This window comes from Alligator mississippiensis, chromosome 1 (genome assembly GCF_030867095.1).
Source record: "Alligator mississippiensis isolate rAllMis1 chromosome 1, rAllMis1, whole genome shotgun sequence".
Classification (NCBI taxonomy): Eukaryota; Metazoa; Chordata; order Crocodylia; family Alligatoridae; genus Alligator; species Alligator mississippiensis.
This window is the reverse complement of record NC_081824.1, coordinates 409,580,400-409,606,047: the sequence shown is the minus strand read 5'-3', so window position 1 is coordinate 409,606,047 and position 25,648 is coordinate 409,580,400. Positions and strand designations below refer to the sequence as shown.

The window sequence follows — 25,648 nt, the reverse complement described above, 5'->3', positions numbered from 1 at the left end:
AACAGGTGTAAACATAATTTCATAGTTGGTAGGGTCAGAAGGGACCTAAGCAGATCATCAAGTCCAACCCCCTGCTATGGGCAGGAAAGGATGCTGGGGTCAAATGACCCCAGCTAGGTGTCTATCTAGCCTCCTTTTGAAGACCCCCAGGGTAGGGGCAAGCACCACTTCCCTTGGAAGTTGGTTCCAGCTCCTAGCCGCCCTGACTGTGAAGTAGTGCCTCCTGATGTCTAGCCTGAATCTACTCTCAGTCAACTTATGGCTGTTGTTCTTTGTTGCTCCCAGTAGTGGTGGGGGGAACAGGGACTCTCCCATTGCCTGCTGGTCCCCCTTGGCAAGTTTATAGGTGGCCATCCCCTCTCAGTCTTCTCTTGTGGAGGCTGAAAAGGTTCAGGTCCCTTAGCCTCCGCTCGTAGGGCCTGCCTTGTTGCCTCCTGATCATGCGAGTGGCCCTCCTCTGGACCCTCTCGATGCTGTCCACATCCTTCCTGAAGTGCAGCACCCAGAACTGGACACAGTACTCCAACTGCAGCCTGACCAGTGTTGCATAGAGGAGGAGGATCACCTCCTTGGACCTGCTTGTGATGCATCTATGGATGCATGACAAGGTGCGGTTAGCCTTCCTGACTGCAACCCCACATTGGCGGCCCATGTTCATCCTGGAATCAGTAGTGACTCCAAGATCCTTTTCTGCCTCTGTGCCTACAAGAAGAGAGTTCCCTAGCCTGTAGGTATACTGCTGGTTCTTCCTCTCTAGGTGCAACACCTTGCACTTGTCCATATTGAAACCCATCCTGTTCTCATCCACCCACTTCTGTAACCTGTCCAGATCTAGTTGTAGCTTGTCCCTCTCTTCTAGCGTGCCCACTTCTCCCCACATCTTAGTGTCATCCGCTAATTTGAACAAGGTGCTTTTCACCCCCTTGTCCAATTTGCTGATGAAGATGTTGAACAGTGCGGGCTGGAAGACCAAGCCCTGGGGACCCCACTGCCCACATCCCTCCAGGTCAAAAAAGATCCATCCATCACCACTCTCTGGGTGCAGCCTTCCAGCCAATTTGCGACCCATCTGACTGTGTAGGCATTGACACCACAGTCGCCTAATATTTTAATGAGGATGGGGTGAGAGACAGTGTCGAAGGTCTTCCTAAAGTCCAGAAAGACTACATCCACCATGACACCTGCGTCTAAGGCTTTTGTGACCTGGTCATAGAAGGCAACCAGGTTGGTCTGACAAGACCTGCCTCTAATAAACCCATGTTGATTGCCCCTAACCATAATCTCCCCTGCTGGTCCCTCACAGATGTGCTCCTGGATAATTTTCTCAAAGAGCTTCCCCAGGACTGAGGTAAGACTAATTGGCCTATAGTTTCCTGGGTCCTCTTTCCTCCCTTTTTTGAAAATGGGAACCACATTGGCCCTTTTCCAATCCTCTGGTACCTCGCCAGAGTACCATGAGTGCTCTTAAAGCTGTGCCAGGGGTCCTGCAATGACCTCTGCCAATTCCCTCAACACTCTGGGGTGGAGATCGTCAGGACCTGCTGATTTGAACATGTCTAGTCCCTCCAATTACCCTGACTAGGTCCTCACTGGCCCTGGGCCTGGGTGCACCTCCCCTGGGGCCATCCAGAATCCCAGTGTGGGGGATGTCCCTGTCCCTGCTCAGAAAAATGCAAAGAATCTGTTAAAGAGATTAGCTTTGTCATCTGGTGCTACCACCATATTACCAAGCATGTCCTGCAGAGGCTCCACATTACTTGGTACCTTCTTTTTACCCCCTATGTATTTAAAAAAGGATTTCTTGTTATCTTTGATTTGGGTCGCTAGTCCCAGTACCATCTCTGCCTTAGCCTTCCTAACAGCCCCTCTGCAATCTCAAGCAATGGAGGTATAATTCAGAGCTCTAGTCAGCTGCCTTTTAACTTTAGTTTTGTGGGTGGATTTTTTCCCCATTATCATCTGCCCTGCTTCTAAAGATTGAGGTAATTAGCTGGGTTAGTCTGAAGTCAGGCAGAAACCATGGTACAGTTCCACCTTATAGACTAATGAATTCAGAGATTCAGAAGCTTTCAGAAGCAACAGCTCACTTTGTCAGGTACTATGAAAGGACTTCCTGCTCCCTGAGCATCTGTTCATGGCATCTGATTTGAGTGAGATGTTGCTTATGAGAGGTTATATATCTCTGAATTTATTAGCCTACAAGGTTTAACTCTACCCCGCTTTCTGCTTTTAAAGAGCCTTCTAAGCTAAATTGCTGCATATTCCATCATTCCATCTATAATTCTTTGGTGTGTAGTCAAAGGAACTGTATGCAAACTGTGCAGTTTACATATGGTGAAGATCACTCCTTCTGAGTTTATCAGCTTTGGTATAGAAGAATCCTACTAAGGAAAATATGGATTCAAGGTCCTTACACAGGGAAATGAGTCAATAGAGTATCTGCCAAAGTGAGGACTACTGAACTGGGTTTCATATGAAATTATTTTTTTTCTAAATGAAAAAAGTAAAACAAGAGCTAATTGAGAAATATGTTAGGAAATTCAAAAGACATATATGTTAGCTTGACATATCTGTAGATGTGTCCCTCCATGTATGTGCCGAGTAACATTGATTGGAATAGACATGTAACATTTTCTCCTGTATCTGGAGGGGTAGTTTGGATAATATTTCTTCTAACTGCATAACTTTTTGTCATCTTACACACTTAACATTTTAGATTTTCTTTTTTGGAACACCTGAGAAATTGATCACTGAAGAAGGTCTTCTCAGCACACTCTTCTCAGCACACTATGAAAGATGTGGAGAAGAACTTAATGACCTCTTCTTGTCTTCTGCTTTCACTGAAGCGAGTTTCTAAAATTATCAAATAAAGTCTTCTGATAAATATTAGCACCTGCAGAAAAAAACTCCTAATTAAATACTTGAAAGTTCAAAGGTTTCTACAAAATTCAGATGATCTTATTAATTAATTTCTAGTAGAGGATGGTAAACCAGCAGTTCTTCATATCTCTGTGAACCTTTTATACTTCAGTTTCCATTTGCTAATTAAACAGAGATTGTTAATTAGGCAAGATAGTCCATGCACCTGCATCACTAATGCAACATAATAATTCAATTCTATCAGTAATTTATATACATCTGAAATGAGAAGTACTTACGTATTTTCATTTTTTTTTTTCAAATTCATTTAATATACATACACTATAACTCTGTCTTTTATCAATACACCCCAGGAGCCAAGCAGTTGTTAACACAGTGAAATTATTGCATCTCCTGCCAGAGTGTGAACTAAATAGGAATGGAACAAGTGATTGTTGCAGTAGTTTTGAGGCAGCCTATTTAATTTAAGCAGAGTTGAAAATATCATTTAAAATATATTTAATGTTAGAGTTTTAGCAATTAATTAACAAGTCCTGATGGTTGCAAAGGAAAGTTTCCATATGTGACTCAAATTAATGCTGTCTTCCTTGGACTGAAAGAAGCCTGCAATAGTAATGCAAAAAGAAAAATATACCCCCATTTGTGTCTTTGATGTTAACTCCTCAGTCAAAAGATGAAATATCACCCTTTCTACCCATTTCACTGCTGATCATTTAAACAGAAGCATCCATGTCTCTATCTGGTAGTTCAAGAGAGGGTCATTTGGCCCATTTGAAGGGAGATAGATCATTCCGTTCTTTCTCAGAAGGTTCATCTACACATTGTTCTACAACAATGTTGTTAACTGCACCATGTTTAACTATTTCCTTTTAGAAGTAGTAAAGCATGGCACAGTAACTGCCTGTACTGCACCATATGCGTGGTGCATAGTTATTTTTAGCAGCTACTTCACCATAGCGGCACGCTATAACAGGGGAGTGCACCACTACAGCGAAGTAGCTGTTGATCATGTGTAGACACCTATGGATGCTACACCGATAGCGCATTGCTATGGCAATGAAGCATCACATGTAAACACCCACAAAGTGTAGCAGGATTAGACAGCCAAAGATCAGTAACTTTAGGAAACAGATAGTGGTAGCTTAGCTAGAGAATTCAACAGAATAAATAGCAAAGAACCATAAAACAGAAATGGAACTCATTCCAGTTGAACAGATGGACCAACACAACAACTCAGTTGGAAGAACAGCCCTTTCTCTTGTGGAAAATTGGGCTTGTGAGCAATCTAGTTTGCTCTAAGCCCTAGTGTCAAGATTTGGGAGCATCACACATTTGCTGAAGCATTTTACATGGGTTAGTGCTGTATTAGCAATACATTGCATATGGATGAAGCTAAGAGAAAGAGAGGAATGGGATTAGATGTAGATAAAAATGGAGATGTAAGATAAAGTAGTTGTTAGGCAAGGAGCAAATTTGGTTAAATGTATTAAATTTGGGGTTGGGACTAAATATCAGCAGGGATCCTGGTTTTCTCTGATAAAAAAAAATCCCCCAATTTTCAGATTAAAAAAGGTAACCCCAAATCCACATTTTTCCATGATCAAAATGAAAACCCATTTATATATATATTAGTGGCATTTCATTTTAATCATGGAAAAATGTGGATGTAGGGTTACTTTTTTAAATCCAGAATTGGGGATTTTTTATCAGAGAAAACCAGGATACCTAAATATCAGCTTCTAGCTTAAAGGAGGCTCTTTGGGATGATTCCATTAGAGAAGTATGAGGGAAGCCTCATACTCAAATACTGATCCAACCTACTCTGCCTCTAGTTCATCTCCCTCCAGTCACTAAACACAAAAAAACACACATACCCACATACACAAAGGTATACACAATTATAATTAATATGATTGAGAGGCAAATGCATGTTCAATCTTAAGTATATATTTATAAATTGTATAGACTAAAGTTATGGAGACAGACTTGAAGGGAGACATCTCCAACATTGCTAAAATGTAAGTACAAAAGACACGTCATTGGATGGATATTGATGATGTTGTTTCAGTAATGACATCATCCATAGACTCCTAGTGTCTTTGCTTTGCTTCTCTATAGTGATCACAACATAAATTGCTTGTCTTGTTTGACTTCCTTGTTCACCAAAGTTGAGCAGATTGTGGCCGTTTTCAACGCTTCTACCAGACAAAAAGCTTGGGACCATTTCTCGAAAGCTCAGCGAAAGAACATAGACATTTGGCGAAAGCATTCTGAGGTTGGTGGTTTTATTATTACTTTTTACCCATCATCTCACAGCTGGATTGACACAGAACAAATGTGACTGTAGCTGGACATACTGCATTCCACAATATTTATGACCAGTTTTAGCAGTTAATCAACTAACCATTATACAGTCTCATTTACAGTATGAATTGCTCCCATTGCTCCCATTACAATAAAATTTGTTAAATAACACTAACATGGAGAGCAATGCGTTGCTGTTTTTCATACAAGAAATGGGAACTCATTGGAGGAATATGTTGATTACTCTAACATAATGAACTGAAGTGGTGAAATTAGTTGAGATATTGTAAAATATCTATGGAATTACATTTTTATATGAAAAAATAGCTTTTTAAGAATACAGCAAGATCTGGTGGAAAAAAGCAAGGTATAATGCAGATTATTTTTTCTAGTTGCATTATTATATGGCCATAATAAGATAAGTTTGCTAGAGAATAAAATAAAATTTTCTTTAAAGTATTATTAAGGTTTATTCAGTCCAGAACTGGGATGTAGTCATTCCCATTTCTTCAATGTCCTTATTTTAAAAAGTAAATACTCACATTAACTCAAAGTTCATGGTTTGCAAACACAATAAATGTAACAATAGTTGACATTGCAGTAGCTATATGAAATCATGCCTATGCATCTATCATATGCATGAGTATAAGAAATGAAGGAAAAGAGGTCTGAGATTCCACTTTCCTTTGGTAGCAAAGGAAGTAGTAACCCCACTTTACATTTTTGGTCATCCAGCTTTCGTTTTTAATTCAGTAGATACGCTATGAGCCTGTATTTTAAAAAGTAAGTACCACTGTCTTTGTTTTCTTTCTTACTTTATATGAGTAATTTATATCAAGTTGCTTATCTCCATGTAGTACAGTATGTTAATTGTTAACATTGCAGTCCTCTTAATGATTTTCCCCGTCTCAAAACAAAAACTTTAGAAGGTAAGATGCACTTATTTAATTATTTTGTAGTACACTTGTAAAATAAGTGTTGTACACTTAATTTGAGAAACACTAAAGTGCCTTGATATAAATCATGTGGGTAACATTTTAAGTGCCCATTAACTAATGCTAAATTATAGTTGAATACCAATAGCACTAGATGTAACATCCACATGAATACCAAATGAATTCTTTATTATCATTGCTATTATGGTGAATACCAAATGACTTCACAATAATGGGACACTTAAAATAAAATGTTAGCATAATTTATTGGTAAGAGCTATATTTTGCATTTTGTTCACTAATACTTCAAATAAGTGGCAAATTTTAACTGAAAGTTCGAGACATTGGGGCTGTTACCTATCTATTTTCTTAGAAAGGTGTGAAAACAACATTTTCTGTTAGTTTACATTCTCCGTATTAAAAGTGTCCCTTCTTAAATCACCTGTTCATGAAGGGATGTATCATAGCATTCATTTGCTAGCTTCTAAATCTTTAATAGAATGAATTGCATAAAAGCAGGACTTTCTATAAATGTTAATTCACTAAACATCTTTGCTTCTTTAAACATTATTGCATTTTGTTTTCCTTTCTAAAGAAAGGAAACAATAAAAATAATTTAGAAGGATATGAAGCCTCTGGTTGAACCAATTTATTTAGAAAGCTCTTATGTCACAGGTGTAATATGCTATGCAAATGTCAACAAATGGCTCTGTTGAATTTAAATCATATTGTTTGACTAGTCCATGCTTTGCTAATTTGCTTAAATTTACCTTGACACCTTCCCTTTGCCCATCTTCTCACTATGTAAGCTTTGCAAGCAAGCCAAATGAAAGGCCTTACTGAGGTTCCCCATGAGAGATTATTGGTTTGGCTGTTAAAGATAATGTGGAAATTGATGCTGCAGGGATATTCATGACCAAAAATAAGTTACCCATGCGGCTGCCTAAGTAGATACAGAATACTCCCCAGTGAATGATGCTTGTGGGTCCTTTATAGTATGGAACTGCAAAGTGGTTAATAATTTTCTGCTTTAAATGGCTTTTAATCCATTAAATACAGGTTTGCTATTTACCGTTTTAGTATTTTTTCTGAATTATTCCAATGCAAAACACCCTTTAATTAGCCTCCTTGCCTCTGCAGTGATTAATGGCTATATATACTTTTATTATAGTATTCCAGATTTACTGATGAATTCAGGGTGCAGCCTCAGGGAAACATCCTCCTTTTATTTTCATTTCCACTATGACAGTTTATTGTTAATTGCATGGATAAATAGTGGGAACCTTCAACACCATTTCTTCCTTCCACGTGGCTACTTCTTGTTTCAAAGATTTCAAACCACCTCTTTGGGAATTAGGCTCTTTGTCGATAGAAAAATTAGCTGTCTGCAAACTGAAAAGCGCTACACTAATCACTGTGCAACATCCCCGTGTACACCTGACAGTATTATTAGGACAAAATAGAATTCTCTCAGTCTTTCTGTGCTACCATTAAAAAGCCAGCTATTATTCCAGCTCTGTCCTTTTTGTCTGCGAACAAAGACTGTCTAGGTTTCTGCTTGCTTATCGTTTACTTAGTTACACAGATACAGGCTTTCTGCCTTTCTTCTGCCCTTGTAATGACTTCTCTAAGAATGGGCCATTAGCTCTTGACATGTATTTCATATCAAGATGCAGAAGATACCAATAAGGTGTTTAGAATTTGAGAAAATTGGGTTTATGATATACAGACAGGGAAACCAAATGGCATATAGGAGCAGGGTTCTGTGTTTTACCCAACCTGATAACACCTTTATATACTCTTTGATCTATAAGTGATCTATGAAATACTGCATGTATGGCATTATGACTGCTACCGGGCAGGACTAATAATCATTAAACAAAGGGAATTCATCTTCTCTTTTCCCCCATCCTCCCCCTGCCCATGTTCTTTAAATATTTTACCCTGAAGAATTCCCCTCTTCTAACTCTAACACATGCACTGGTTCAGTACTGAAGTTGATCATTAATACTGTTTTTAAATCAGTGTACTCCTAAAATAGTTAAGTAATAGAGAGATCAGCTCATGGAAGTCAATACTGATAAGGGGCCATCTTGGGTTTTAGGAGCTTCGGAATGCTCACAGTGAACAGCTCATGGGAATCCGCCGGGAAGAGGAGATGGAAATGTCTGATGATGACAGTGGTGACAATCCCAGTAAAAAGCTGCGAGTAGATGAATCAGGTAAGGCGGAGAGCCCCTGCAGTGTCCTGTAATATGTCACCCTTGTCTTTTAAAATCTTACATTATTGGTAGAAAGAGGTAATGGTTATATAGCATGGGATATCTGCTGCATTTGAATCATCCATGTATGTATTTTCTTTGAATTACTTTTACTTGTGTCTAGATAGCTGTCATCATCCAAAAAGTCTCCAGTTTTTTCCACGGTTGGAACCATTATGGCTCTTTCAAAAGGGTTTTTCCAATCTTGCAAAATGGAATTTGATTCCATGGTAATATTATTTAAATATGGAAGCAGCCAAAGTTCCGTTTCTTTCTATACACTGAACCTTTCCTTTCTTTTCAGCAAATACATTACAGTGTATGACCCTGCTAATTAACTAAGTTGTTAATGAAATTAACTCCTAAAGATATTGTATTAATTGGAGTACATTAAATAACTACTCTGAAAGAGAGAACAAGTACATTTGGTACATTTGCAAAAACTTTTCCAGCTTTTGCTGAACAGTCAGCTCGCAAGGTGAGCAATTCAGAAGGTGGATATTGGACTGGCTTGGTGACTCACGGTAACTGGCATGCACTATTTACAGAGATATCTTGGTTGCAATCCTTCCTTTGATTTCAGGGTCTTCCAAACAACTGTGGTATAGAGAGTTGCGAGGAGTTAACAAGGATCTACCCCTGTGTTCCTCAGCTTCATAAATAAACAGCTTATAAAAGCTCTCGACCAAACTTAATTTGGTCCTACTAATAAGAGTTTAGATATGTGGACAAATGAAGTAAGATATATGCAGAAAAACTAAACATTAGTACTGCAAAGAAGTTGACTTAGAACTGGACTCAAGCACCATATTCCATGACCATAACTCTTTTAATGACTGGATTTTTATGACTGCATAACTGTATGTTTTCTTACATATATGCAAAAGAAAGTTCTTTTACCACAGGCGATGGTGGCTATGAGACTTAAGATCTCCAGAAGTAAAGGTTGAAGCAGGATTCCATTCTTCAGAAATATAAACACATTCATTGTTCGCAGGAATGTGCTAGGGATAGGCCACTTTTCTTCGAGGAGAGTTCATATTTTTCAAAAAGAAAGGTTTGTACAACAAACCCTGCCAGTGGCAGCTTTAATTTTTGCCTAAAATAATAGTATGGGTTTGAGTTTTCCAGAATTCATTAGTAGAGTGATTGGAACTGACACAGTGGCTCTGCAGGAAAAATACTGCTGGCAAGGACAGACATTTATGAACACGTAATCATTGGCTTTGGCCATGGCCAGTCTTATAGAGATAAATAATGATAATTAACAATAACAATATAAGGTGAGACATGCCTACTCACTGGATTCAAGAAAAATAATAATTAAGTTTTGACCTGTCATGCTTAACACCTCATCTGGGTTTAATAAATACATACTTAAGCAGAGGTACAGTTCAAGCACTATGCCTCAAATTAATACTGTTACAAATGGGAAAATATGGTTTTTTTTTTTCTGAAGTGAAGAGGGACACATTTTGACAGAAAACCGTGACTTCTGTGGCTTTCTCTCTCAACTTATTTTGGCTTATTTGAATTTCATCTACTTACCTATGAACTTGGACATATAATTTGCATTAGTTATAACCTGAAGAACCCTACTAATACATCACATACAAAGTCTGTACTCCACAGTATAACACTAATACAGTGATTCTCCAAAGACATGGTTCTTTACCATTTTCTACTTCTAGCCTCAAACTCTCAAATAAGCTTTGTTGATCTGATTCTTCCCTCACTATCGTTGATGTAAATGAAGCATAGCTTCTCTGAAACAAATGGAGGTACCCCAGTGTAAAAGTGAAAGCAAAATCAGGGTCTGTGGACAATAATTCTTTTTTGACCCTTTTCTATTGACTAGTGTAGTTCACCATCTCTTTGGTGTTTCATTTTTTTCTCTACATGACTTTGCTTGTCCTTTTTATTTTTTTTTTTAACTTGCATACATTAGAGTGGAATTCATCCAAAGAGTTGGTAAAATTATCTACTGCAACTCTTCACAGACCACAGCCACAAAGCACTTTATGAAAACAAAACCAAGAACGTTACAACATGCCATTGGTAAAAGATAGAGGAGACAAAGGACCAGTGCCTTGCCACTGAAATGACAGAGAAGTAGTTTTAGTTATATTCACAAAGAAAACAGGACCATGTATGGTCCCCAGGCTAGGGACAGAAGTTACATATAAACTGGTTTAAGTCATTAGAAACTAGTTTAAAACTTATAACAGAACAGAAGCTCAGTGCACATAAACCAGTTTCAAAATGGCTGAAACTGGTTTAAGATAAACCTAGTTGAATGTAGTACCAGACTTAACTGATTTGGGTCAAACCAGTTTATGACATTTCTGCCCCAGATCCCTTCCTGGTTCAAGTTAAATCACAGTCCCCCAGCATCCCAGCATGCTTTCCAGCCCTGGGCTGGGCTGTTGGCTTCAGAGAGCAGGGCTGGCCCTGCCCCTCTGCTCCCTAGCTGGAGCAATGAGGGCTGACTGACAAGGGAGGCAGGAAAGGGAGAGCCCAGCTGGGGATACAGCCCAGTCTATGGGGGGCAAACCCCTGGCTGGAGTTTGAGGCCAGGGAGGGGGCTTAAACACCTCTTCCCCCACTCAAACTTACTGCTGGCTGCAACTGTGGACTACAAATCCCAGAGGCACCTGGAAGCAAGAAGAGGAAGTGATGAGCAACCCTGCAGAGTCCTGCTGCTATAATTCTGGATTGCAAATCCCAGAGACCTCTGGGGCAGCAGGAAGAGGAAGTGAACACACAGCCAGAGAGCTGTGCTGTAGCTCCCCCTGACTTCTGGTCTGAGCCACTGCAGGCATGTGGCTCCACTTCCTGAATCAAAGGTAAATGCCTGTTCACTTCTGTTTCAATTTAACCTGTGCATCTTAGACTAACCTGCAAAGGCTGAATCAATTCAGCCTCAGGCTCTTTGACTGTCTGTACCTAGCCCCAGAGTTCTTGCTAATCTCTGGAAAGGACAATTCCTTTCTGACCCAATCTGCTGATCATTTTGAGCAAGAGCAGAAAAGTAAGGTCCACCAGACAGATAACCAAGAGGTTTCTGGATGCCAGTATGCCTCAGTCAGAACTCCCACATTAGTCTTTGGCCAGCGTCAACACTTCTAAAGGAGGGTGGAGAGAAAAATAAGAAAGCAATAAGGCATACCTGGGGGGAAGAAATCATTTCCTGACCATTAGGGGTGACCAGAAGAAGCCTTGAAGTATGGAATTACCAGAAAACTTCTGAGAGAAAAAATTGCTTCTTAACCCTAACATAGGGATTGTAATACTTGAATCTGCATTCCTGACCCATCTTTTTTCACTCTTGGATTTGTTATTTCCTTATATTGTCTTGTATCTGTTCCACAGAGAGAATATCCTTTTAAAACTTTATTATAAAGGTGCATATTTTTTGAGAAGGCATTTTTTTACATATTCCCCATCCTTAAAACTTTTTAATTGTTTCCCCCCATTTATAGAATAATTATCTGTGATTCTGCATGTGTGAAAAATGGTGAGAATGACCACAAAGAAGAAAGACACCATGCCTTATTATAAGAAATTATAATTCCCAATCTGTTTGGCTACTTAGATTTTGTCTTAAAAGTTCACACTGTTAAAGTTACAGTTTTAGTTTTCTGAAACCATTTGTTTTCCTAATCAAACGCTGTTGTTCTTTTTTCTGTGCAAAAATAACTTGACATCCAAGAGCATTAAGATACTCTGGTGATGAGTATGACAAACATACCTAACAGCTAGATCAAATAGAATGAAAAAGATATGGCAGGATCCTTGAAGCCAAAACTTTCACTCTACTGAGATAAAGACAAATGAATATCATCCCCATCACTTCCATCTGCATTAAAACAGACCTGCAGGCTAGGGATGCACAGGCATCCTAATATTTGAGAATTAGCTATAACTTGGTGACATTCAAGTCCCAGAAAGGCACTAAGCTAAATATTGTCTCTTGTACACTTTGAATTTGGGCATTTTGAAGCACATGGTTAGATGTTTTTCACTGAGTATTTTTCTTTTGGGATAATGGCCTGGTCTTCAAGTCAGGTATGATTTTATTGCAGATCACAGATTGTACTAATCGCTCTTAAGATACAAGCCAGATTCCACCAAAACATATTGTTATTTCTGAATATTACAGCCTAATAATACCTCACCACAAAGTATATCAACCCATTTTTAGACTCAAATGTACTTCTTTTGCATGCAAAACTATCCTTTTTCTCATATTTGTTAACCATAGCAGAACTAGGACTGTCAGACCCATGTTCCTTCTTCCAGGCTATGCTGCAATGCAGAGACACAGCATTCTGAACAAACTGAACAAAAATGTCTGGAGGGATGTTATATTCCCTCAGACCCCCATTCTTAACAAAGCTGGGACTGGTAGCAAAAGACAACAGACACCAACTACCCACTAAATTCGGCCTGAAGGATACAATTGTTACATGTATATTTTATTTCCCACACCTCAAGCTTTAGGTTTAAACCTTGATTTATTTGCATTTCAGATTTTCGAGCTGGAAGGGAAAAGAGAAGTTTTCTGATGTAAAACTAAGGTTGTTAAAAAATTGGTAACTGGCTTAGATATTATATTTGAAAGTCAAGGTACAGTTATTGAAGCATTAGTTCAGAAAAAGTGGCATCCTCCACAGGGGCCTGGAGAATACAGAAAATCTTTAGAACAATCAGAATTTCTGGGTGCTTGGTCTTCCGTGTGATGGCATCGTGAGCAAAAATCCCCAAAAAGAAGTCTTTAAAGTAATTTTAAAAATTAGTGAAGTGAAGCTACTAGCTTTAGCAGTATCAAAAAGGCTTGTTTTACACTGTAAAGTTATCTATAAGGTCCTTTCAAGTGGGAGGGGAGGGCTGTTCTTGCTTTTGCAGTTCCTGTGCTGTGAATTCTTGTGAATACAACTGTAGTGGCTTAGAGTTTTGTAAGTAGCGCATAAAAGAAAGAAATAGACTTACTTGCCAAGGGCCACCAGAAGGTGGTTCCTGTGGTTAAGGCATTTGATGGGGATTCAGGAAATCGGGGGAAAATTCCAGCTCTGTCAAAAACATCCTGGGTGACAGTGAACAACTCAACTGATCTTTCAGTGTCTCAGATCCTTACCTGTAGAATGGAGGCAATGGTGCTTCCTTTCATTTGAAACATTCTCTCTCTTCTCCATCTAGGCTTCCATGTTTTTTTTTCTATAATGTCTGTTCAGTGCCCAGCACTTGGTTGGCCTCAGTTTCATTGAAGTCTTTAGTCACTACTGTAATAATAGGAAGTTGTAGCTTCTATTGGTGTATACTCTAGCAAAGAGTATTAACTCAAGCACTGTTCCTAGGCTTACAGTAACCAAGAGAGCTCCTGGCCATACTTGTTATTCCTTCTGTAAAGTCAGCAGCAACTGCAGCGGAGGTCACAGGGATGTTAGAGCCTTACAGCTTCTCCCCAGACAGACCCAACCAAGGCATCAACACCAGTGCCAATGCTCTTGCTGGGGATAAAAACTTGGAAACTCCTGGCTAGAGGGTCTTGCCCCTCTGCTCACAGTCAGCCTAATCACCACATAGGGGATCAAGAAGAAAATTTACCAAATGGTGAGATTGGTACAGACTATGGGGGTTTGCCTTCTGCTATAGGGTATAGCTCTCTTCCTTGGATCTCTCAAGAGCTTTTTAATAACTCTTGTGGCAACAACATACGGATCCCCTGCTCCACCCCTTGTTTGGGTGCTTTTGTTGTCTTTAAATAATAGTCTTGGTAGTTGTGTGACAGGATTGATTGTGTATTTTTAGGAATACGTTTGACAAGGATTTGTATGGGATGTTTTAGGTAGGGATAATCCATAAGCAGAGGGTTTCATAGATTTCATAGACATTAGGGCTGGAAGGGACTTTGGAAGATCATCGAGTCCAGCCCCCTCAGGAAGTCAGCTGGGGTCATACAATCCCAGCAAGATAAGCATCCAAATTTCTCTGGAAGGTGTTCTATGTAGGTGCGTGAACCACCTCCTATGGCAGGCTATTCCAGACCTTGGGGGCTCGGACAGTAAAGAAATTCTTTCTTATGTCCAGCCTGAAGTGGTCTTGCAGTAGTTTATAACCGTTTGACCTCATCATCCCTTGTGGCACTCTGGTGAGCAAACATTCCCCCAGATACTGGTGGTCGCCTCTGATAAACTTATAGGTGGCCATCAGATCGCCCCTGAGCCTGCGCTTTTCCAGGCTAAAGAGCCCCATAGCTCTCAGCCTGTCATCGTAAGGTCTGTTTTCCTGGCCTCTGATCATGCACATGGCTCTTCTCTGGACTCTCTCAAGTTTCTCCACATCCTTTCTGAATTGTGGGGCCCAAAACTGGACGCAGTACTCCAGCTGCAGCCTCACCAAGGACGAGTACAACAGGAGAATGATGTCCTGGGATTTGCTTGAGAAGCATCTATGGATCGCATTGCAGGCTTATGTTTATCTTGTGGTCAATGGTGACCCCCAAGCCTCTTTCTGAACTACATGACCTTCAGAGGTCCCTTCCGAGCCTACTTTTCTATGAGTCCATGAAACCACTGCAGCTTAGGCCTTTTTGTGGGATTTTCCAAAGCATCTATGTGATTAAGTATCCATTCCACTAAAAGTTAGTTAGCATTTGAAAATCATGCCTCTGTGAAAATAATAATAATTTTCTAGGGTTAATGCTATCCATATATAAGAGCTGCAGCCCTGGTCAGTGCTTGGATGGAAAGCCCAAGTAAGTGCAGAAGTGATCCAGCTAATATTTATTCATCTTCTCACAACCTTCTTCAGAAAATTCAGTCTTTTATTTTTATTTCAAAGGTCTTGTCAAGATTTGAAATTGCACAAGTTTAGCTAAAGCTGGTTTTTAAGATGAATTAGTCAAACTGATAGAAGACCTTGTATGGATACATCAGTGCAACTTTGAATATAAATGTCTGTTTCCACTGTTCAAAACGTAATGCTGCTCTTTCTTTTTCTTTTGTCTTTTGAAATCTCATCTAAAAACTTACAGCTTTTTATTCTTCAGTGTGCCTCTGGCAAATGGAGATTTCTCTGTCCCCTTTCTTTAAATCAGAAATCTTGTTTTGGGACCACTGAACTTTGACTTATGTGTTTTATTATTTATACTTTTTACCTGTTTTATTGCTCTTACTACCACTACATGTTGTGAAAACAACACTGTTAGTTAACAGGCCGCAGATTTGGATGATGATAATTAAATATATGTTGACAAAGGTCACATAAAATATTATAGTTTATATCCCTTAGAAATGAATAATGCATATCCTTTTTTCTTTGGAAAAATGCATACAAAAATAAATGCATTTAGCCACTTAATTTGTAAGTATCCCTGCAATAATAAATTAATGATCATGTGAAGAGGAAGATACCTTTGGAAGAAATCCTGCTTTTCTCACACTTTAACTAGGAATTTTGGTCAGCAATAGCTAAGAAACTATTTTAAATATGAAAAACTAAAACAATTTTCCCTTGATTAGAAAAGGCCAGGACACAACTCCAGCCAGAGATGATCACTAGGGAGGAACAAAAGATGTTTGCTCCTTTCACTTAGGGAAAGGCCTGTACCAATTTCTTGCACAGCAGCTAGTCTGGAACTGAGATCTCATCAGGCAGGCCCCAACTTGGGGTTTCTTGACAGGTTTTGTATGCTGCAATGTACACTGCATTTTTGCACAGCATATCCAACTAGCAGTATCTGCTTTAGGAAGCACCAAAGCCTACCTTTAGTATAAAGCCTGTGAGTAGATGTGGTGATGTGGTTGAAGTCAGTCACATCTGCACTTCCAAAATCAATGCTAGACAATGCTTCCAAACCGCTTTGGGAAATAAAATGGAAGACTTGTGCTATTTATCAGGTGCATTCCTCTGCAGTGTTAATTTAGCATCCTTCCACAGAAGTACACATCACTGAAGGGGTAAAGAGCTGTACTTTTGATTTTGAAAGAAAACAGAACTTTCAGTTATATTTACCTAATAAGGATTATACAAAAATGACCAGTTTACTATAAGATGCAGTATAAAGCCCACGTTGCTTTGATGCCTTTCAACTGCCAGAAATGCTATTATCTAGATTACATTTTATTATGTTTCCTGGGTATTTCATACTGATAAGGTTTTATGCAGGATCATTACATATGAGAATAGATTTAATCCTGTTTTTTAGTAAGCTTTAAGGACACTGAGGGATTATTTATGTAATAAGATGCAAAGTTGCTATGGAAAATGCTATAGCAACCTAACATCTTCACAAAACCAAGCAGCCACTTGTGACAGCAATCTAAATTTACATTTATTTTAGTGTCATTTTATCGACACTCTTAGCATCTCATTTTGACAGCATGTTAAAATATGTTTTGAGCTCATGCTTGAACAAAATTAACAGCATGTTGTTGGAATTAAACTTTTCAGATAATTTCCTGAGATAATTTTAGATTTGTTTCACTTTATTATTAAAAACAGTGAAAAGTATGTTTTGGAGGTGTCCCGTATATGCTCTAATTATTTGTCTTCACTTTCATAATCTTTTAATCTTTAAGCCTTAAGTTATATGTAATCCTAATGAGTTTTGCAAGTTAAAATAAAGAAAAAACAAAAATATTTTCTGAGACTCAGTGTTGAGTTGAAATGTTTTTATTTTCTTCATATCTAAATGAAAATATTTCTTTATAAAGAAATGATTTTGTAATCAGAATTTATTTCAAATCCTATACCTTTTACTGCAGATTTCACAGTTCAGGATACAGCCTATAATTTTTCATTAGGTTTCATAAAACAGGGCAACATATCTGAATGCACAGTTGTAGCTTGGTACTTTACTGTGCTATTTACATAGCATGATCTTACCTCCCTAAAATGCAAAATAGCAGTGAATATTGTCTTGTTGGAGATAAAAGGAGACAGTATACACCCTGTCCCGCTCCCACTGAAGTTAATAGCAAAACTCAAATTGACTTCAACAGGAGCAGAAGCAGGTTCTGTGTATTGATTTTTCTTCCCTGCCCCTCCATTAAGAATCTTGAAGTGTGGCTGTAACATTGTTGAAGTGGGATGTTGGCAGCAAAATCAATGAAAGACAATATTGAACATATGCTGTTTTCACCTTCCTCACAATCTGATGTAGGTTTTATTAGCATCATTCTCCCAATTACTCCCCACCCCCTGTATAAAGTCATTTGTGTTATAATGCTTTCTCAGATATAGGGCTTTGTCTTGACTCCCAGCTTCATTTAAACCTTAAGAGAATAAGGCCTATTTATAACACTGAAAATCCTTGGCTTTAGCCATAAATCACATATGGACAAAGAACAAACATCTTCTTTGACTCTCAATTTTCGAGTTGGCAATACAATTTTATTTATATGGCTGTATCATTTTTATTTTTTAAATTAAGTTCCAGTACTTAAATTAAGCTCTAGTACTTAAATTAAGCTATATCATGCTGCACTGCCTCTCTTGTTGACCTTAGGGACACTTCCTAACATGTGATCTTGGATTTTAAAATCTCATTCAAGTTTAAATCTACAATAGAAATAGATCTTGTTCATTAAATGCCTGATCATTTTTAAGATCTCATGGAAGGTAACAATCGGAAAACAGATTGTTTTCAACCTTAATGCACAGATTTAAAATCAGAGTGAGAGAACTGAGAGTACTGATGTATCAAGCTGACTAAAATCCTGAGACCTTACCCCTCCAAAGATTTTAGATTCCTCTTCCCTACATGTTCAGCAGCCTGATGGCTGGGAAATACTTGCATTCTAAGAGTTAAGAACCTAATGAACACAGCCAGGATTCAAAATTGGATGGTATTTGAAATTCCCAGTGTTACCGAGACTGGGTGGTATCGCTGTTTGCTTTGATAAATGAATTTTGGACACTGAGGAGATATGGGATTTTCTGCTCTTTGCTGTCAGCTTGACAACTATCCGGAAAAATCTGCTTATATTCAGCTGACATGCGTGCCACTAAACATTTCTGTGAACAATATGTTGAAGAATTTGGTTCTTAAATTCAAATCATTAAGATAGGATGTGATTGTTTTAAGGTGAGTTGTTTGTTTGTTTGGTTGAGATTATGAGACTGCACAGTGAAGAGGCAGAGGGGAAAATCCTAATGGTCATCCTATTTTACTCTGCTTCTTTCCAGTTTGTATACAGTTTCTAGAGCCCTTTGAAGATGCTAAGAGTTTTCTTTTTGTTAAAAGAAAGGCATTTGTTAAACCTTTGAAGATACAATTTCCAGAGTTTCAGAGTTGGACTTCTAACTGCTGCCAAGTTTTTATTTTTCACTTTGCCATGAGAGAATATGTGATTATTTTTTTAAGTTTTTATTGCATTCAATTTCCACTGTGTTTTTACAGTGACTTTCATATTCCAGCAATTGTTGTATCACTTTTAGAGCTGCCAGGTATCCACCTGAAATGGCTCTGATGAAGATCTTCCTACTTGCAGGTGCTGGCTAGTTGCAATTCCAGCTCACCTACATCTAAACTAGTCCTTTGCTATAGATCCTACATGGCTGTGTTTTTGCCTCCAGAATTTTTCAATCCTCAGGAAATGGGCACTTTTTATTAGTTGTGGGGACTGAGGTACTGGGTGGTAGATGCTCCATTTTGTTCTATTAGCAGCTTGTCATTGTTCTTGTTGTGTTTTATTGATTGAGTTGGAATATACAGTGCTAGGGCTTGATCCTGTGGGCTTCTGGATGCAGCTGAAAGAAGTACAGCGTGCCAATGTACTAGCACTCAGCTTTTGCTTCCCCTCTGCATGCAGAGATAGTTCTGTGGCGTTGAGAAAAACACACAGGGCTCAGCAAAGTCAGTAAATCCTGCATCCATACTATGTAGTGTTAGTTGTAAAAGAGAATATGAGGTGAGATGTGGAAAGAGTAAAGATATCAATTATAACTCAGGGAATTGAGGAGTGCGTAATAACTGTTGTTAGGATTTTCAGTTATTCTGCCTCTAGCTAGGAGAAGTATCTCATGAAAGTGCTCTTATGAAAAGAAGTGAGAATGGGAAAATCAACTGACAGAAGTGTTTCATGACATTCCTCAGAAATATTCTGCTTTCCAGCCACCTCTTCAGTCCTTGTGATTATAATGGGTATAGTAGTTTTGCACCATCACCAACCTGCAACATGTACCCCCTTCTTATAGGTGGCCCCTGGCAGATATTATACTTAAGGCATTATTTAACTTGTTAACCATGTTTTAAGTAGTAACCAGGCCACATATTCATGAAGTTAATGATGTGATAAAATCAGGAATAAACCACAAGTTATTATACAAAATGCATAATAATTTTGTGTCTGGTTCCTATCATGCCTTAAATTCAACATGGGACTGATGAGCTCCTGGGATTGGCCAACAGTCCCAGTCCTGGGATTGAGGTACTGGGTGGTTCCAGCCTTGGGAGCATGCTGGAGCCCTTCAAGGCTCTGGTGCTTTTTTTTCCAAGGCCGAAAGCACTGATCAGCTGACAGGGGTCTCTGGCTGTGAGAGCACACCAGGCACCTGGCTTGCTACTTACGAGTGCAGAGTCCATCAGAGTCCATCATGCCTTTAATTGAGCATCTGTCAGGGGCCTTAGATCCCTTTGTTGCTTTAGCAATAACGAAGCACCGTGCTCAGCCCCGGAGGTTGTGACTGTTCTTCATGGCTCTTATGCTGACCAAGCTCTTAAGGAAGGACTGTTCAGTGTCTTGTTTTGACTGTGGCGTGGGTAGGACAGCATCAGAATTTCTTGGATTCCTGTATAATCATATGGAATTCAGTACAATATTTTTTCCTCCTCTTCAACCTGATGGCTAAGTACAGACAGTCAAAAAGCCTGAGGCTTAATCAATTCAATCTTCGCAAGGTAGTCTAAGCTGTGTAGTTGAACCAATAAGCAACTGAACAGATATTCACTTTTGATTCTGGGAATGCAGCCACATGCCTGCAGTGGCCCAGGACAGAAGGTGAGGGGTGCTAGAACATGCCTTCCTTCTCTGCTGGAGCAAACAGCTTGGTCCAATGCTACCCTGTCCACCCTGTGAGGAGGGGTTTATAGAGAAGGTGCAAAGCAGCCTGGGATGCTGGGAGACTGTGAGTTAATTTGAATCTGGAGGGGACCTGGGACAGAAGTTCAATAATCTAATTTAACATAAATCTGACACTGATACAATATATCTTAAACCAGTTTTAGCCATTTTGAAAGTGGTTTATGTGCACTGAACTTCTGGGCTAGAGACAGATATTCAGAAAGCCTTTTCAGGTTAGTCTAACCTGGCTAGGCTGAACCAGTTTGTATCTGGACAGACATTCTCTCTGGACTGAGGAAATTCAGGCACATTGCCTGCAGTGGCTCAGGCTAGAAGCCGGGGGGCACTATTGCAGTCCTCTCTTCCCTTCCACAGTACTGAGATGAGGGGTGGGGGGCATGACCAGGCCCTGGCAGGACACTCTGACTAGGGAAGGGTGTAAACCCCCACCCTGCCTGCACAATCCCAGTCTTTTTCCCACTGGCTGCTCAAGGGGCAGAAGTGTTGCCAGACCCCATCCCCCTGCTAGCACTCTTGGGCAAGGGGGGGTTGTGCAGCACATGCATCTGTTGATGATACAGAGAGTTTCAATCTCCCTTTTCCTGCTTCTTTATACTGTCAGCAAACTGACAGGTGAGTAAGCCAGCAGAGGAGTGATAACAGTGTTTATCACCTCATCAGCAAAACAATAGCTCTCTCCATTAATTCAAACTCTTCTTAAATGGCTTAATAGCCCTAAGCAGGCACTGTTCTGCCTGCCTGTCCCAGTGAAATTGGAGACACTCAGACACAGACACCTCTCAGCATTAGCTAACATACCACATGCCTAGGATGGCAGGGGGGAGGGGAGGGGAGGGGGGGTAGGGTCTGTGCTATGGGAGATAAGGGTTGGGGGGAACCCCTGCTTGTCCAGCAAGCATTGCGGGGGAGGGAGGAAGAGTCTCTGTCAGAGCTCCCAGCCCTGCTGTGGAGCAGAGAGACCCTCCCAGCCCAGAGAGCATGCCAGGATGCTGGAGGAGTCTGATTTATCTTAAACCAGCAAGGGGTCTGGGACAGACAGAACCGGTTTGAGCCAAATCAGTTAAGTCTGATACTGCATTCAACCAGATTTATCTCAAACGGGTTTCAGCCATTTTCAAACTGGTTTACGTGCACTGAATATCTGTTCTGTTACAGGTTTAAATTGTTTCTGATCACTTAAACCAGTTTATGTGTAATGTCTGTCCCTAGCCCTGTTGTGTTGCACATTGGAACCAGTTTCTGATCATTTATATAGGTTTATGTGTACTTTCTGTCCCCAGCTGATGAGTTTTAAGGTGTCAGTTTTCATACGTGAATGCATATAGCTACAGACCAAAATCTGCGAGTGTGATTTGTTGTGTGTTCAGTGAACTGGTTGATAAAGCTAAACTACATTATGGTTGCATCAAACAGGCATAAGTGGATGAAGACCTGTGAGTTTTGTGTTTTGTAGTCTGTGGTCCTCAAATGCTTTCTGGCTTTGTTGTGCATCTGGTGGAAAAGTGAATATGCACTAGATGGTGTTGGAAGATCTGGGAGTCCAGCAGCAACAACCAACCAGGAAAACCTGTAAAACATTCTTTAGCTAGCTCTTCAAGGTTCTTGAGTCATTGCTAGCCTTCCTAAAGTCCATGTTTCCCATAGCTGCTAGCTTTCCAGTGGAAACCTAGATAATGGAATTAACTTTTCTCACTTAATCAAGAAATGGTATATGAGTATGAATATCATCCATCCCACTGCTGAAAATTCAAGATACTCCAAGATACATTCAGTCAACTCTGTGTCTTTCAAAGGGAAGGAAGTATTTTTCCTGTACGTGCACAAGTTCTTTGCATATTCGAGTTTTTTGTTTTTTCACCCAGTCCCAAACTAGCAGAGAATATATTTCAGCTTCATTAACAAACTTTAATAATCAGCACTCCACTCCAGTCTAATGTCAGGTCATGAAATTAGTTTGATGAATGACTGTAAATACCTGCTGTTTGAGAGTTTCGAAAGAAAGTAATCCATACTAGCCATGATGAAAGGACTGTATTTTTGTGAATAAATTATTCTGTTAGGAATCAAAACTATTCAAAACATGAGTCACATCAGAGACTGAAAAATACTTTTATTCCCTAATGAACATGGCCATTGGAGAGATGGAGTGGCAATGCTGCTGGGGGGGGGGGGGAGAGGGGGGAGCAATTTGCGGGGTGGGTCCTATTAACACCTTTTTCAGCTTCTAATTTTACATTTACTGTTAGTAGACCTAGCATTGCTCCTGACATTAATGCCAGGAGTATTATGTGCTCCCTTGTTTTGTAAAATATGAAATACATATGCAAATTTCTCTTTAAGAATATTGAATTCCTTTTATTTTGTTTAAAATTAGGAGCTGAACTTAGGTGTTAGAGAGGCTGCCAATCATAGCCCTTAATATTGCAGTGATTTAATGCAGAAGGCAATACTGTCATGCCTTACATTATACAAATTTTGTTCCTTTACATATATTTAAGTTTATATTGATGCAAGTGTAGAGTAGGGCCAGAATCCAGAATAAACTGGACAGGCAGGAGAAATGGTTCACAATCAAGCAGATGAAATTTAACAAGGAGAACTACAAAGTCCTGCCCTTGAGATGGCATAATTATATGTGCAGATACAGACCGGAGAAGATCTTCTGTAACAAGGTAGCCCACCTACCATTCAGGTGTATTATATTAATACTGACTCAGAAAGGATTGCTCTCGACTGAATCATGAATGCCATTTAATGGATTTCAACAGCTTTTCTTACTTACAGTGAACTCACATCTTCTCTTCTCAAAGCACAGTATGTCCTGATCATTTTTTAATGTTACAGGAATACAGTAATTTCTTGAAAACCATCAGTTATTGGCAAAAGCCTGGTTCTTTGCCAGCATTTTTAATTCAAGCAAGGTCACCATATAAAATTGTCTAAACAGCTGTTTCTCAATTAGAAAAGAAGCAGAGCTGTTTAAGGACTTTCAGTGTTTGATTAATGGCACTTAACCGGTGCTTTAAGCACTTTCAGAGGTTTTTCGGGCGGTTACTAGTAAGAATAAAATATTACCAGCTAAAAAAATTAACCTTATCAGAAACAGAAAACAAATTATTCTAATGGCAAGGGAAGAGAAGGAATTCTTTTTCACCAAGTTTATTAAAACAATCTCCATTGGGAAATCTCTGCATTGCTTTTTATGAATGCTGTGTACACCCCTGGGTGTTTGTTTATAATGGGACACTTACCACAGTGTTAGAACTAAAGAGACAAGGTGGGAGAAAAATGAAAGGGCCAACTACTGGGAAAAATAGTAAAAACAGAAGGCAATGATAAATTTAGTTCTTTTCCTGGTTTGATCATATTGTGTACGTCTCTTGCCAACCCCAAGTGTTCCAAAATCATGTCAGGTCTGGTAATATCACTAAATTAGTTTAAAAATAATGAGATCATTTCTTCTAAATGTGTTTTTTACAGCTTTGTGTTTGCCTCCTAACTTACGAGCATGTAGGTCACATTTCCGAGCGTTTCCTTGCAGCTGTGAAAGCTAGACATTTAAAGCTGCGATTCTCACCTAATCACTTGTCTCCAGGAGCTAGGGCTTTACAAAAAATTGCAAATATTATAGGACACATGATAAGATTATAAGCATTAGCAATGGTATATTTAACTAACTTAGTGGTAGAAGCTTTTGGATCTCAAGCAACTGCAACCACCAGCCTATTCTTTCGCCTATTCCTCTACCTTAATGCTGCCATTTGTGAAGAGAGAGTCCTTACTACAAAAGCAGCAATGCCCCTTCATAAACTACTGAAGTTACAGAAATACAAGATGTGTAGTAAAATTAGGACAAGGCTAATTAATCCCATTGTTTAGAGGTTGCTAAGCAGATTTATAAGAATTTCTGTAATAAAGAAAATGTCTCTTTAGACAAATGCTTTGAGTCTTCCTTTTTTTATTGGTCAAGATGCGTAAACAATGGGTAATATCAAATGTAAAATGAAGATAGGGGTTTTTTTAAGCATATGTTGATTCCTCTGCCCCCCAGAAGAGGTTAATATTATCACACAGTTAGGATCAGAGGAATTTTATCCCCCAAAATCCCAGACAGGCATGGCAGGATGCACACATTTTGGGATCAGAGATAAAAGTTTTCTGATCCTAATTGTGTGACTGCTGGTGCAGGTAGCCTGGCATTGGGACCTGGTCTCTGATGCAGGCTTCCTGCCTGCCGGCAACTTAAAAATCAAGCTATGCAGCCTGGAGCATGGCTTGGCGGAACTAATTCCCCCATACCAGGCTGCATGCCCACTTTTTAAAGGTCTGAGGGAGCCATGAACTTGTCATTGGAAAACTTCTCCTGATATTGGACGTATGCTGTCCCTTAAAGTGGGTGTGCAGCTAGGCTTAAGCTGTCCCAGGGCCTTAAACTCAGGATCCAGCTGCAGGCCTCTGTGCACTAAGAACCCAACATCAGAGAAAGACTCCCCAGTCTTGGGGTCACAGCACCCTAGGATTTTTAAAAGGTGCAGCGCACCCCAGCTGCACCTTGGTCCTGTGAATGTGCCATTTCCTACATGTCATACATTGAAAATTAAAACAAAACAGCCACAAACCATTATATATATAAAACATGTTTGTGGCTGGTTTGGCATGTTACCATATCTTAAATATTTTACCCATGTGGCATGTTGCCATTTATCTTGCACTTAACATGTTTACACATTAATCACACTATAAATTTAACATTTGCCAGGGGCTTCTGTGTGATGATTGTTAACATCCTATTCTTCTGCAAATAGAAATTTCTAAAATAATTCCCATGAGGAACAGTCCCTGTGAACATCTGGCATGATCATGAATGTAACTGCTTTCACGAGCTTGAGCACATTCTCCTCTCAATATATAAGCCTAACTTTTGCTCCCATTGATGACAGTTACATCCACACATGCAGAGAATAATTAACTCCCATGGAGTTGAGAACTTGGCTTAAGTGAGCATAAATTTAGAGAAAATATTTCATTTGTTTCATTTTTACTTAAATTTTGTCTGAAGATGAATGGAAAAGAATTGCATATTGCTAGAATAGCCTGTAAAACCCCAGACTAGCTTGTTGACTTTTTTTTACTATTATGCTAATTATATTTTCAGAGTTAGTTCAAGCTAGTTACTTAG

General features: G+C 39.3%; 1 protein-coding gene across 12 annotated transcripts in view; it reads left to right on the top strand.

The window, feature by feature from the left end:
- The window catches only part of ENOX1 (ecto-NOX disulfide-thiol exchanger 1), a 541,543-nt gene that overhangs the window by 432,975 nt on the left and 82,920 nt on the right, over positions 1–25,648 (top strand). For 11 of the 12 annotated variants that reach the window (XM_059725304.1, XM_059725457.1, XM_059725449.1 and 8 more), the window contains 2 exons: positions 5,049–5,155; positions 8,224–8,341. The exons of the other annotated variant lie outside the window; for it this stretch is intronic. In XM_059725304.1, coding sequence (XP_059581287.1) covers positions 5,049–5,155; positions 8,224–8,341 — 225 coding nt within the window. The remainder of the gene's footprint in view (positions 1–5,048; positions 5,156–8,223; positions 8,342–25,648) is intronic. 12 annotated transcript variants of the gene reach the window in all.